This window comes from Chiloscyllium punctatum, chromosome 45 (genome assembly GCF_047496795.1).
Source record: "Chiloscyllium punctatum isolate Juve2018m chromosome 45, sChiPun1.3, whole genome shotgun sequence".
Taxonomy (NCBI): domain Eukaryota; kingdom Metazoa; phylum Chordata; class Chondrichthyes; order Orectolobiformes; family Hemiscylliidae; genus Chiloscyllium; species Chiloscyllium punctatum.
The window spans coordinates 44014721-44029572 of record NC_092783.1 but is presented as its reverse complement, the minus strand read 5'-3'; the positions used below and the strand labels follow the sequence as shown (position 1 = coordinate 44029572).

Here is a 14852-nt window from a genome sequence, read left to right as displayed (position 1 = left end):
TCATGCACTATGAATTTGAAGAGCATAGGATCTTCATATTTCACCTCCAGGACATGAATGATCAGGGCCAACTATAGTAAAACAGATTGCGACATCATTGGCTATTTTATGTGTTGTTTTGAAATGAGCTAGTGGCTTCCTTTTTTAGACTTTGGAGTGATTACATTTATATAGGAAGGTTGAACAAATGACAAAGAATAACTCACAAAGTGGAGAACTTAAACTACAATAGAATGCTCGCACAATGATAACCTGCATTAACAAAGACATCAGTAAATGTTCTCCTGTCACTTAGGTGCTTCTTACTTAACATAAAGTCAACCTCAGCCCAGTCTGTGCATTTTCCAAAGCAACAGAAGAAAGGAATCTGCTGACAAAATTCCAACAACCTCCATAGCATAGTCTTCTTCAATTCTGGGTAGTAATCTAGAACAAGCAATTTGCAACAAGTCAAAGGGATCCTCAGGCATGCACCAGTAATTATGCCAGCATGCAAAGTAGCAGATAATCATATTCTCACATAAAGCAAATCAGGGAAGTGAAAAACTTGTGTTATCTGAAGATTTAAAGTAGAAGAAATCAAAGCAACTTTTACATTTTTATAAATGATTGTTTCAATTTATACCTTAATTAAAAACTCAAATTAAAAGTAAACTACTTCAAAATTGGGTCTTTTTTCTTATAATATTAGACAATCCATAAGTATAAGGTTAGTTTCTTTTGGCAGAAGTTAGCACGGAATTAAAACCCAGTTATATCTCATTCAATAAGGTGCACTATTTCAAGGATTTTTTTAAACACTGAGTAACAGCACAAAGTAGACTTTTTGCCAATTCAAGATCTGCCATTAGTTGTAGTTAGGGTACTTCATGTAACAAAATCGCCAATTTGAATCAAATCACCAATCACAAATAGTATTCTGGACATGACCATAACACTGACAGTTTTGCTATTAACAATATCAGAAATACTGGGTTTACAAATTGTCATGACATGTACATTTTGCCTATACATTTGGCATGTTCTGTATACAGGTATATCCTTGTCATAGATAGCTCGACTATAATGATTGGAATTCATGTGCTTTTGATTGCTTGGTAAGCTAATTATATGAAGTGTTTGTTACTCTGCGAAGGATCAGTGCTTTAAATTGAAAGTGCAATCAAAGTCTTGATAAACTTGCAGAGAGGGAATGCGTGAAAAGGTGAAATATTGCACAGTAATTCTCATAGTTGTATGTTGTGATTCTCAGACATGCCAGAGGAAAGCACTCAGAAGAAGTGAAAATCATATCAAGAGAAGTCCCATTGCTGGTTAGTCGCATTTTTCCTTACCAATTTGAAGAAAATGAAAGCAGCTTGACTATGCTTAATTAAAATATACGAGGAGAAAGTGAGGATTGCAGATGCTGGAGATCAGAGCTGAAAATGTGTTGCTGGAAAAGCGCAGCAGGTCAGGCAGCATCCAAGGAACAGGAGAATCGACGTTTCGGGCATCAGCCCTTCTTCACACTTTCCTCATTCCTGAAGAAGGGCTGATGCCCGAAACGTCGATTCTCCTGTTCCTTGGATGCTGCCTGACCTGCTGCGCTTAATTAAAATATAACAAATCACAGCATCACAATATGAGCTGTATTGCAGTATAGAGCTTGAATATTGCTGAAAAACAATATTAATAAATTGTATCCTTTTTCAGCAATCATTATACATGAAGCATATTCATAAAATAGAATATTCACAATAGGTTGATTAGTCTGATCAACCACAACAGTTTCTGCATAAATTCTAAAACACTTAAAAACAGAGCAGCATTTTGCAATTATTATAAAAATATGAACTCAGGATATCATACCTAAGAAAAATGGACACTTGCATGCAGTTAAACAAATAGCTGCTTAAATATGTACATTTGCATTTCTTGTTTGATTTTGATTCAAAGAAGTGTATTTTTTTGCTTCACTTTGACACTAGACTGGTGCAAGTTTAAAACTGGACATTAAGACTGGACCTGACTGATGGAACATAGACAGAGACTCTCTCCTTTGAGAGTCTCATTCTCCTTTACTCTGAGTTCAAACCAGACTGATTTACAATTTAGACTGCAATTATTGCTGTAACAATAGCTTTGAGACAAAGTGAAAATATTTTGAATTGTTTCTACAATTATCTAAATTCACTCTCAGTAATGTTTTCCTATTTTTAGACTAAATAGTATTTTCAGGGAGTTACATGGTGGGTGTCCCATATAGCTCACAGTATTCTTGTGTTTGTTTCTTCATTAATTATGTAACTGGCTTCCTTAGTAACTGCTTGTGCAGTTATGCAACTGGAGAGGTGAGATCCCTGCTACTGCCAGGATGTTCTAGCATCTAAGCTGCTCATGCCACAGTTAAAGCCCAGTTGCATATCACTTCAGTTGTTGCAAGCCAGGTATTACCTTGCACAGCATCCTCTTAGGAAGCTGAAACGTCTCGGAAGGGAAACTGGCACACCACTTTCTAGACAGGGTTCTGACAGCCCTGTCAAACTGGTGGAGGAGAAAGGGGTCATTCGCTACCCACCAGACCATGTACCAGGAAGAAAAGGCACCAAGCATAATTGGCCAGAAAAATGTTCAATGATCTTCAATGCTCTGCAAGGATAAGAGGCTATCTTCTCTGCTCTGCAACTTCACACTTACTGTAACTCTCCCACTGCTGAGAACCTTCACCAATATTCATGGATCAGCAGCCTCATTATTGCATGAAACATCTCCATTCAACACTCTCATCCACTTCAACTACTAAACATTCCTGCCCCAGGCTGAAAAACTATGCAATCCAAAGGCTGACAGACTTGAAGCAAGCTCATAATGAGTGAGGGCTAAGCTAATAATGATAAAATGCACCCTGTGTAGATACACAGGATGGCTGCATGGACCTGCCTGGAACATGCATGTTAAAAGTGTCCCTCAGCTCCAAAATGAAATTGTGTAAGACTGGAATGGATTCAGAATTGTTCTGAGATCAGTCATGTCGAAATGCTGAAGTCAGACGGCTTGGCTCTGCTCATTTCCATGCACCAAGTCCAGAGTAGGATGCTATCTGTGGATCATTTAAGAATGCCTGCAGAAACAAGCAGTGAGTTGCATCTACTGGGTAACCAACTTTCAAGTTGAGAATTACTGCTGTCCAGATCCTCAGTAAAGCAGGGTAGTGTTGCAAACTGCATATAATTCACTAACAATGTGACATAACTGAAAGAAAGTAAGGGAGTCACAACTTAACAGTGAGACTCAGAATGTCATTGAAATTTGGAACATTTTTTTCTCAATGTCCAGACTCATTCTTTCAGTTTCACCATATTTTCCAACATCTCACATCACTGCTGATACCATTCAGGGGCTGGGAAAATTCATCCATGATTTTGTTGCATTAGAAATTTTTTTTTAAGCGCGTGGTTGAGCACCATAGCTGCTGTAGTCAGATGTTGTTATAGTAGAAAAAGTAGCTGTACAAATGAATAGACAAATAAATACAAGTGCAATACACAGCTGAAAATGGAAACAAGTGGATGCAAGAACTGGAATGTATATAATTTAACACTGGACGCACACTAGCCACAGCAATATGCACGTGCATGTGACTGAAATATCTGTGAACCATCATAATCTACTGAAGGGCTATAGTGACGAAGGGGCCAGGGAAACCCCTCTACAACACAAAGGGAAAAGGGACATTTAAGGATGAGGATGAGATGATTGCCCTAGTTGGGTGGGATACAGTAACACAAGGGACAACAGTGTTTTGGAAACACACCATCAGGGGATTCATTGGCAGTAGAAAGGGATTCAGTGCTGAGGAATGCGCACAAGGTTAGGAGTTTCAATGCACTAAACAGAGATGTTCCTGGGAGGTGTGATACTTTGTAATCATTGCGCATATCCTGTAACCTTATGATGCATGAGCAACCTATGTATCTAATGTGACTGTAGGCTGTATAAATGTGAGACTCAAATTATGATCAGGGAAGCAATCTCTCCTGTTATGGTATTTCTCCTGTGTACCTGTACCTTGGGGAATAAACCTGCTGTCTTGTTTGAACCAGCAACCACCTCAGTTTGCAACTTCATTTTAGAATGCATCAGATGTCACAAGATCTGGTACCTGGCAATGCTCCATTCTGGTTCAATCCGCAGGACAGTGGGATCATCAATAAATTCAAAGTACAAGCTATCCTCCATCTGAGCACGATCAACACTCACTGAAACACGCACAGGGCCAGTACCATGAAGAGATGGAGCAGAAACGCAAACAACTTCAGACACAGATCTCCTTTAAAGAGAAAGATGGGAAAATGATTAATTCAAGAATGCAATATAGTCTGTCTCTAGCATTACCCAATGTTGCAGTTTTGAAATAAATGTGGACACGCTTCTTCTGAATATGAAAAAGTATAGGATTAGTTGCTCAGATCGGAGAGTGCACCATGCCAAGTAGTTACAGGCTGATTATACAAGGTTTCATCTACTATTGAAAACCTGCAATTCTAACAGATGCTATCACTAACATTTTTGTACTTATAAATGCTAAAAGTGAAATGTCTGACATTATTTTAGAACTCTGAACTATTCTTTGTTTTAACATACTGAGAAAAAATATGACCATTGCATAATTTTCTTGACCTTTTAGAATTAATACTTACTTCCTACGTTAGCAGACATTTACTGATTTGCAACACAAACATTTGCACAATCAGGGTAACAACTTCTTAAAAAGTACCTTTCTCATATTATTTCATCTAATCTGGAATCTGGTATATCCAAGTCTAAATCATCTGCATGATTTGATTATTCTGAGCAAATTCACATACTCAAAACAAATTCCCATTCCTGAATAGCTCATTAGTCCTTACACTGAAGGTGCACTGAGTTAATGTTTCTGCCTCTGTTTGTGTGGAAACAATACCTCTCAAAAACCAGATGGATTTAAACAAAACTTGGTACACATATATGTTATGGTCCAAGTGATTCATTTTCAATGAAAATGTGGAACTAAATGAAGTTTTAAAGGATCTGTTAACATTGGGAGATAAGGAGAGTTGAACCTTTAAGAATGGTAGTGGTTGTTTTATTTAGAATGTTTTGATTGTTTTAGAGTGTTACTGGTAGTCTCTGCTGCTGTGGTGAAATTCGTTCTTGTCAAAATGTGAGCAGAGTTTTCATAGCAGATTATTAAATGGATCAACAGATTTTTTTTCCCTTGGATAACCATTTTATTCTCAGGATGTAGGCCTACATATTCCAACCTTCTGACTATTCTCCGCTATCCCATGTCTATTTCTTTTTATATAACACACGTGAACACAGGCCTAATGGCTCAGATGTAGGGACACTACCACTGCGCTTCAAGACCCCGATATTTTCCAAACCACCTGTTCGGTAATGTTATTACACATTTCTGGAGCAGGTGGGACTTAAACCCAGGTCTCCTGACCATATGTAGGGACATATTCGCAGCACAAGACCCCTAATATGATCTCAAAGATAATTTATCATTCAATATTGATCCCCTGTATACCCTTAAGCTCAACTGCATAACTGATATTACATGAGCATGCGAATTGGCCTGAAGCCTCCTTATTGAGACGGAAGCTCTTGACTGCATCAACTGGACAGAGAAAAAGCTTTAAGAAAGAGCTTGTATCATTGTAATAACATTGAATTAACAAAGTATAGCAGAAGTACGGACTCTACTTAGTGTCCTTTGAACTTGCTGTGATCTAGGATATGTTGCAGTAAAATGGCACTTTCTCAAAGCAAATCTCAAACACACAGATTGCATTGTGAATCTACTATAAGTTTAAAAAAACATTCTGGCAAGAGGGCACAGTTCACTGCAAATATACATGAATCTTAAAAGTAAATTTCTGTCCCCATATATATTATCCACGCACAAATTAATGTGCAATCTTATATTCTTGGTTATTTTATTTTATGCCTTACAATTCAATCTTCCGAACCTTGCCCTGTGAGCTTGGAGAATGCAGAATGTATGTGATATTTCATTGATATCAACCTGTCTATTCAATTATTCCATCAAGTTGTCTATGAGGAATTTTAAAAAATTAATTTCTAAAGTGCCAGGATCAATTTCACGTCAGTCGCATAAAACTTTCAAAAGTTGGTTATAAGACCCCAGGATAAAATATAAGCATTCTCCCCCTCGTACTGCACATAAAAAAAAATTCCCACTTATAAATTGGACATTTGCTTACATACTGCAAGTGCAACTGCATGAGATGAGTAGTGCATACTGATTGATGAGAACAGCAATTATTACATTCAACAAAAGCAGACCCCAGTCTGCAAAGGGCATCATTAATGTTATGCAGCATCGCAGTGCTAGTCTATTAAGATCCAAGGCTATCACAGTGATGCTGGGATTTTCCAATGTAGTATATGAGAAAGAACATTACTAAGTGTGGAATGCATGGAACACTCCAGGAGAAGTGCTCTGGTATCCTGGAAGCCTCAGGTGACCCATACAGCATTACGGTCAGATGCATATTATAATAAAGACTGTATTTTGTGCTACTGCCACCCGTCTGAGCTACTCCAGATTCTTCAGTAATTAGCTATTCAGATTATTATTAGCCTGTCAGGACTATTTTCATGTAATTCTATTCTGTTCAACTCTGTTCATCAGAGGAGATTGAAAATAGAAAGCTGTAATTAGTGTGGATCTCATTAAACTCTTCCCAGCCTGTGGCGCTCAGCCAGAAATCAAACCACATTATTTCTAATGGAATACAGATCGGTTCTATATTAGGAGCTTATTGACTAACATACTGTTCTGTGCCTGCGTACAGGCTGAATCATTCCTTAGTATGTTGTGTTAGGTAGTAGCTTCATATAGCACACATGGCACTTCTTGTTCTGAATCAGCACTGACCAAGGTAGGCTGTATTTTGCAAACAAATTAAGTTTCCCTTGCTTGCTGTCTTCCACATTCAAGCTGCTTCTTTAATTACTAAGCAATCATTTAAGTCTATGCAAATTTATCCACAATTATCACCTGCAAGATAGCTGCCTGTAATTTTCCATTGCTTGAAGTAGAAATAGAATGTGAGATATTTGCAGACTATTTTCTTTATTCTTAAAAACTGAGCTTCAATATATCCTATACTTAGAATTTCTGCAACCTAAACATTTAAATTTAATATTATCGAAAAATAATATTGTTTAAATATCATTGGGTTCTGCAGTAACATTGGAACACTACTGAAAAGACAGCAAAGACTTCAAAGTTAAGCAAGAACACAGCTCATTTGTTGTTTTGGAACTGGTTAAAGTTTGTAACTGAATCACAAGGTTTCAGTAACAATATGATCACTTCCAATGACTCTTGATATCTTCAAAATATTGTGATTTGGTTCCAGCCACATGACACATTTCTATTTGATTTTCAAGAGACTAGTTTCAGTCATTTTGTCACTGAAATGTAGCTGCAGCAGTAAAAATGCTGAGAGCCACCAACTCCAATATCTGAAAGCAATTTAACACAATTAACTATAATGCGTCTAAATGCAGCATGGATTTTATTTCACAACAGTTCCAGAATTTTTTCAAAACTCGGTAGTGTTGGCGCTGCCTTTGATGAAGTTCAGCATTAGCATGGTGAGAAGACAGCATGCTTCCTGGTGAAGGGCTTTTGCCTGAAACGTTGATTTTCCTGCTCCTCAGATGCTGCCTGACCTGCTGTGCCTTTCCAGCACCACACTGCTGCTCCTTGGATGCTGCCTGAACTGCTGTGCTCTTCCAGCACCACTAATCCAGAATCTGGTTTCCAGCATCTGCGATCATTGTTTTAACCTCTAATCTCCAGCATCCTCACTTTCACCTCTGCTTCCCAACTTGCCCTCCTAGGTGAGTACAACAATAAATACCTCACTGACATTAGTCAGTTTCACCACCACCGCCAAGTGCAGTGCCTCCCATCTGCTCTTTAAAGACTCAGCACATGAGATAAATTCCCTATAGCCATTGAGGATCTTTTGAACTTGGAACAAAGGAACAGCAGTTTCAAGATCAAGCAGCCCTCTTGGTTATAAGAAGACACAGGAAGATAAGTCGTCCCATGCAAAATGGTGAAAATACAGACCTTGCTCCAAAAGATAAAAGCTTCATTTTTAAACTGAGCTGTGAGGCTAGTTGAGGGGGAATACAATATTTTGGCCCTTTGAAGCAAGCAGGCAGATACATTTCCCAACTCCCACTGGAATTTCTTCAAGGCAACTTACTTTATCTCAAATTCACAGAAAGATATACCAGCCATCAAAATGGTCAACTTGGAATACATTTTCTCAATTTCTTTTTAATAGTAAAGTCAGGAGTTTGGATTGAAATTAGTTTAATTCATTTTGCTTGATATACTTAAACAGGCAATGGAGAGACCTTTGTAGTTCTCTGTGCTGGATCTGTACCTTGGATCCCAAAATAAATGGGTTATGATCAAATACAATGTAGACAGCGATACCCATTTAAATTGAGAAATCCAAATAAGCTTAACCTCACACAATGTTTAAAGTCCAAAGTCAATTCTGATTGATACAACTGATCATTATTTCCAAATTTTAAATCTACTGTATTTGCCTTGTATGTTCCCTCAATTGTTATAACACAAATGCAACAATGCAGATGGTAAAAACCTGAAATGTAAACAAAAACTGATGGAAACCCTCAGGCCAGGCAATATCTATGGAGAGAGGTAATAAGTTAAGGTTCATGTCAATGACCTTTCATTAAATGAGATGCACTATTCTCTCTGATATTCAATTTACATAACAATGACGTAAATCTAAGCACAGATTAAAAGTGCTCTGAGTCAATTTGTACAAATCTACATGTACTAATGGCTTGACAATGCAGGGGTTAAACACAAAAAAATACAACAATCAAGCTCAGAAGATAAATACCAATTTCACTATCTACAAGCCATTCATTATTGTCTATGTATATTTGAGCCTTTCTGGGAATAAAAATTATAAGATTTATCCTTAAACAACTTATCTCTACCCCTTCAATAAACACAGAGGTTCAAAATTGCAGCATTTATTAATTGACATTCATTGACCACAATAAAGGAAATATCAGGTTACTTAGGTGTCAATCTGACGCCGTGAAATTATCTACAGATGGGTTTTATTTGATATGTGGCAAAATTTTTTTAAAAAAGTAAAATTGTGGTTCAAGTACAGCATTGACCAATGCCTTAATTATAATTAAATTATATTTAATCAATTGGAATCCAAATGAATTAACTGTTGTAATGGAAAGAAGACATTAGACAAAAAAAAAGTTAATTTCCACTCTTTGGGTACAAACCTATTTACTTGAAGTGATTGGCTACAAAAAAAGGGAACATCAATAAGAACCTTGGGTATATTGAAAGGTAATTGAGGTTTGCACTCCTTTCAGAGCAGTGCCTGAGAAGAATTCCCGGAGGGAGCCTACTAAGAGGCTACCTCTTGCTATGTTATTCTGTTAAGGATAGAGGGGCAGTTTTTGAGGCTGCAAACCCAATTAGAAGGCCTACTGTAACAATAGGTGCTGCCATTGGAGACAGGAAATCACAAGGCTACTTCCATCTTGAGGAACCCAGTGAAAGATTTTCAATGGAATAAAAGAAATTATGGACATAAATGCCAGACCAGCGTGGGGATGGGAGGCAGGGTGGGGAGTGAGAAAGAATGCAAGATAATGGCTGATGGCTGTGGGGTGAGGGGGTGTAGAAATATTTCTGGAGGCCTCAGAGGGGTAGGACAGGGCAGCAGCTGCGAGCACACTTTTCTAGACACCTAATTGTCAGGGCAGAACCCTGTCCAGCACTGGAAAGATCCTGGTCATTGTCCCAAACAGTCTACAATTAGGCACTTAATTCTGCAGATTAGCAACCTCTTCCTCCTCTACTACATGGTAATATATCTGACTTTCCTCCCAGTCCTGCCTTCAAAGTTTGTTGTAGAACAGAGAAGATTACAGCCAATGTTTTAATTAGAAAATGAGTGGTTTACTTTTTAGAAACTCATTTGCTTCATTACCTTAAGTGTATAGTCTGTGATACGCCTGAATATTAGGCTTCTATGTTTTGTTGCCTGACAATGCATAGAACAGCAGTAACAATCACTTAAACCAGTTTATCATACAATTAGATCATGTCTGATCCCACTTCCCTGGCATTATTCCATAGCCTTCAATAATCCGATCTAACATACATCAACCAATCTAACCCTTGAGAGCATTAACTGACCCAGCATCCACTGAATTTTAAGGGACAAAGCTTCCAAATACGTAGAACATTCTGCTTGATGAAGCATTTTGTAAACTTATTCCTGAATAGTTTGCCAACAATTTTAAGATTATGTCCTCTTCATCTTAAGTTCCCTACAAAAAGAAATTGCTTCCCTTTATCTAATCAAATACTTTTATTATTTTAAACATCTCAATTAGATTATATTAATTTTCTAAAACTGAAAGGAATACAAGCAGAATTTATGCTCCACACCCCTTTCATTCTATCTCCTTTGGGATAAAGGCTCACATTCCATTAGCCTTTGTGATTGATTTTTTTTTAAAATCTAGCATTTAGCTTTTAGTGATTTGTGTACATCAACAACCAAATATCTTTGTGCCTCTGTAGATTCTGGTTTCTTACCATTTAAAAAACACACTAATTTTTCTTCCATGAAACCAAATTAGATGAGCTCACAATTCAACATGTTGAACTCCATTTACTATGGTTTGACCAACTCACTGAATCGATCCAAGTCTCTTTGAGAGTTACCAGTTGCATCTGTAAGCACAGGATCTTCTTGGCTCTGACACTGGATTCAAATCAATGCAAACTTGAAAGGTTAATGTTTTCTTTCTCTTGCTAATTGCAAATGTTCACATGGGTAGCAAACATAGAAGAAATCTGGAAGTACTGGTAATTCCAGTTAGGGCTTTAAATTCTTGCAAATTATTTTTAAAAATCTGATTACTGTTGGATCGATGTTATTTCAATCAATGGTTGTAGAGTGCTGGAGAGGCTTCACACCTTTGCATTTAAGATTGATGTTTGAAATTTGTACCTATTATTTGTATCAATTTTGTTAGTTTCCTTTAGTTGGTTATAAATTGCAACATGATATTCTTGCACTAATTATATCACAATTTTTAATCTCTGCATCAACATAAGATGCATTCATTTTGTTTGATATTAACTATCTTAGATACAAGCAGAACAAAACAGATCAAATTTTCTCACTATGTGTGCAATCGGCATAACATGAAAAATAATAGTAAAGCTTGGGGTGGCATAATGGCTCAGTGGTTAGCACAGTGCCAGGGACCTGGGCTTCATTCCTGCCTCGGGCAACTGACTACGTGCAGTTTGCACATTCTTCCTGTACCTGTGTGGGTTTCCTCCAGGTACTCTGGTTTCCTCCCACAAAGATGTGCAGATCAAGTGAATTGGCCATGCTAAATTGCCCATTATGTTAGGTGCATTCATCAGGGATACGTATAGGGTAGGGGAATGGGTATGGATGGGTTACTCTTTGGTGGTTGGTGTGGACTCATTGAGCCGAAGGGCCTGTTTCCATACTGTAGGGAGTCTTGCATCTTAGAGGACAGTTAAAATTTGAAGTTTACGCCACAATTTTCTTTCATATCTAATCCAACAAATAAAAATATAACCTTGAATTTTCCCTGCGATTCATTCATCTCCCAAAAATCCAGGGATTCAGGGGTTTGCAGATGTGGCATTCAGGCAGGTTGTTCCTCATGATGTAGCATGTATTGATATGAATTCACGATATCAACTCAACAAACGTCCATATTTAGAGCATAAGAACTATTCCAACTCCGTCCTGAGGAATCCTGATGCTTCTGGATTGAAAATCATTCTGCACATCATCACCCTAACAGCTCCCCACCCCCACCACCTCCACCAATCTCACCTGTAAAACTCGCAAGTTTGATTCCCAAACAACACATTAACGTTGCTGCCGGCTCCAAGATATCTTCCAGTAATTGTAACCATTGTTCCCCCAGACTCTGGGCCTCGATTTGGTTTCAGATCTTCCAGTGAGGGCTTCTGCCAAAAGGAAAAGAGAGAGGAAAGTCATACAGATAAAGAGAAATAGAATAAAAGCTGGATTAACTGATAATATTACTTCTCCAGTTTACTCTAACTGATACTGTCATTGAGAATCTTTTCATGATGCATCACTCTTGTGAAAACATAACCAAAGATCCTTGGCTTACATTTATTAACTTCGCTTCTTCTCCCTTCCCAAGGGCCCTCAATGATATATACATAGCTCTGAAGACTGTCACCTTTGAAGGTTTGAAAAGAATACTTTCAATGACTGCCCTCTTTTTCATTCATTTAACTTTTACAACCAGCAGTATCAGTTTGAATTATACAGTTGGTTTTGCAAATCAGGATTTCATTTGGAGCTGTATTATCTTTTAGAATAAGAAAAGATAATAAACAAATTACCATAGTGCCTCGGGAAGTGGAGCAGACCCTTCACTTTTTTTTCCTCTCATTAAATGACTAACTAACAAAAATAAATAATAGCTTCTGATGTTTTCGGGAAGAAAAGGTAATTTAAAACAAATCTATTCACTTTGCTCTGACTCTCTCAACATGGTTCCAGACCTGGTGCATATTACCAAAGGCATTTTGAATAATTTTAAGCAGTGTCAGTCAAATCTCCTTAACCAGAACTGAATCGTGCACTCACTGTAATGCTAATCAAAGAATCAGAATATTCTTTGATGGTTCAGGAAACACATCTAACTTGGAGGATACACAAAAGTTATGAAAGTACTTGGAACTTGAGGTAAACGCAGTCGAAGAAAATGTAGTTGAGCCTGTTTATGTAGAATATTGAAATTCTGAAAATAAAAAATGTCAACAAATTTTTCACATATCAGCATAAATAGTAATGATAACCTTATTTAACACAAAATGATTTTAGTTTGGATAATTTTAATGGTGTGGAGATGCCAGATTCCACCTTTTACAGCAATTCCCAAAGGCTTTCAAATGATTCTCAGGGAAATCAATGTTTTGATAAATGAAGACATTGGGTTTATCCATGCCATGCACCATTTTATCTGCTAGCAGTTGACCTTAAATTGTTCAGGAAATTTTCAGCGTTCAGACTAAACCACACAAATCCTTCGTGTGGCAAGTTTGCCGATAAATAACTTAAAGGTCGCTTATCTTGGAAGTGTTGGCATTTTCCACAAAATATTGTTTGCACAAATTTTCTTCAGGCAAACATGTTCCTAATTCACAACCTACGAAATGTCTAATGTTCGTGATACTGGACTATTAGGGGGAGGGTGTGGGTGGTGGTGGTGGTTGTGGTGATGGTGGGGGTGGGGGGGTGGGGGGTGGGGTAGTATCTGGGTGTCATGCTATTTGGAGGGTTGGTGCAGACCTGAAGGGTCAAATGACTTTTATCTGTACTGTAGGAGTTCTATGATAAGTTGGAGGGTGCAAGTTAGTTGACAATAATGCACTGTTACCCCAACTTAGTTTCAAACAGGAAAAATCTGGCAAGAGAAAGAAAGTGAAATAGAAGTTTCTAAAAAAGCGTAACAAAGAGACAATATGAAACACTGTCAACTCATAAACATAATCGTACAAGTTGACATCTAATTTTGGATTTTGAACATTCCATAAAGAGAAATACATGTAAAATTTCATTGGATCTTTTTCACAAAAATGGAAAAGAAATGTACAATGGTTTTTGACATAGGAGATGTCTTGTATTTTCTGGACATTGAGAACTGAAGACCACTCTGAATACATTAAATGTTGATGCCACTTGGGAAGACCAATAAAAGTTGTAATGATGTCTTTTCTGTCAGAACTTGTAGTTAGAGTTGATCATGATTACAATGAGAGCTGCATAACTGAAATGGAAATACAATGGTCACCAAAGAAACCAAGGTAAAAGGATGAAAGGCCAAACTATAAAGGGAAGAGAACAAATCGGAAATAGATCAGGAAGCACTTATTTAAATGATACCACATAATGTGGTGATTCTTAAATAGACGTATTTCTAAACATACAGTAGATTGCACAGTTATGAAACCTAATTTCATTTTTTACACCCTGGGATGGATTTTATTGAAGTGGTACAATTTCTCAACTGGCATCGAACCACTCCTTCTCAGATTAACTCACCACAAAGGTATACTGCTGTGACGACTCAGTCATAAATTCAGGTTTGCACTCCCCAACACAGAGCTGCACGGGACCAGATTCTTTGTGAGGCCGTGCCTCCCCCATTTCACATACGATTCTGTCAAAGGCAGCATGAAAGTAAGAACACAGAATTAGAACATATGTCACCTTCTAGCACTTATATGTGCATCTGCCGTTAAATGGCTGCTTTCTAATTTTGCGCTGACATTTTCTACTGAAATAAATGAATGCTCCTTGGAGGAGAGCTGGACAGATTAAGCTGCTGTCACACTCCTGCACAACTAACAAATTGTCCCCTACAGCAAGTAGCACATGGCGAATTTCAATTTTATGGAGTAAAAAGAAAACATGAAAATATAATACTAAGATTAACTCTGGAAGAAAGGGTGTGCGGTACAAAGCAATTTATTACAATTAACTATCACTTTGTCTCACATTTTGTAATATTCCATACAACAAAGCAATGGCAGACCAGCCAAGTGAACTGCATAATAGTAAAAACAACCCACCTCTTAAACCATGCCAAAAAAAATTTCACAGAACAACAAAAACATGTTTCACTACGCAGAATCAAACAGATTTTTAAAAAAGTATTTGGGC

At 37.5% G+C, this 14852-nt stretch overlaps 1 protein-coding gene across 3 annotated transcripts in view; it reads right to left on the bottom strand.

The window, feature by feature from the left end:
* The window catches only part of plxna2 (plexin A2), a 494314-nt gene that overhangs the window by 90411 nt on the left and 389051 nt on the right, over positions 1-14852 (bottom strand). For all 3 annotated transcript variants that reach the window (XR_011955408.1, XM_072563600.1, XM_072563601.1), the window contains exons 14-16: positions 14232-14349; positions 11982-12118; positions 4145-4312 (exon numbers count right to left, since the gene is read on the bottom strand). Coding sequence is in view for 2 of the 3 variants with exons in the window: in XM_072563600.1 (XP_072419701.1) it covers positions 4145-4312; positions 11982-12118; positions 14232-14349 (423 nt within the window). In the remaining variant the exon portion in view is untranslated. The remainder of the gene's footprint in view (positions 1-4144; positions 4313-11981; positions 12119-14231; positions 14350-14852) is intronic.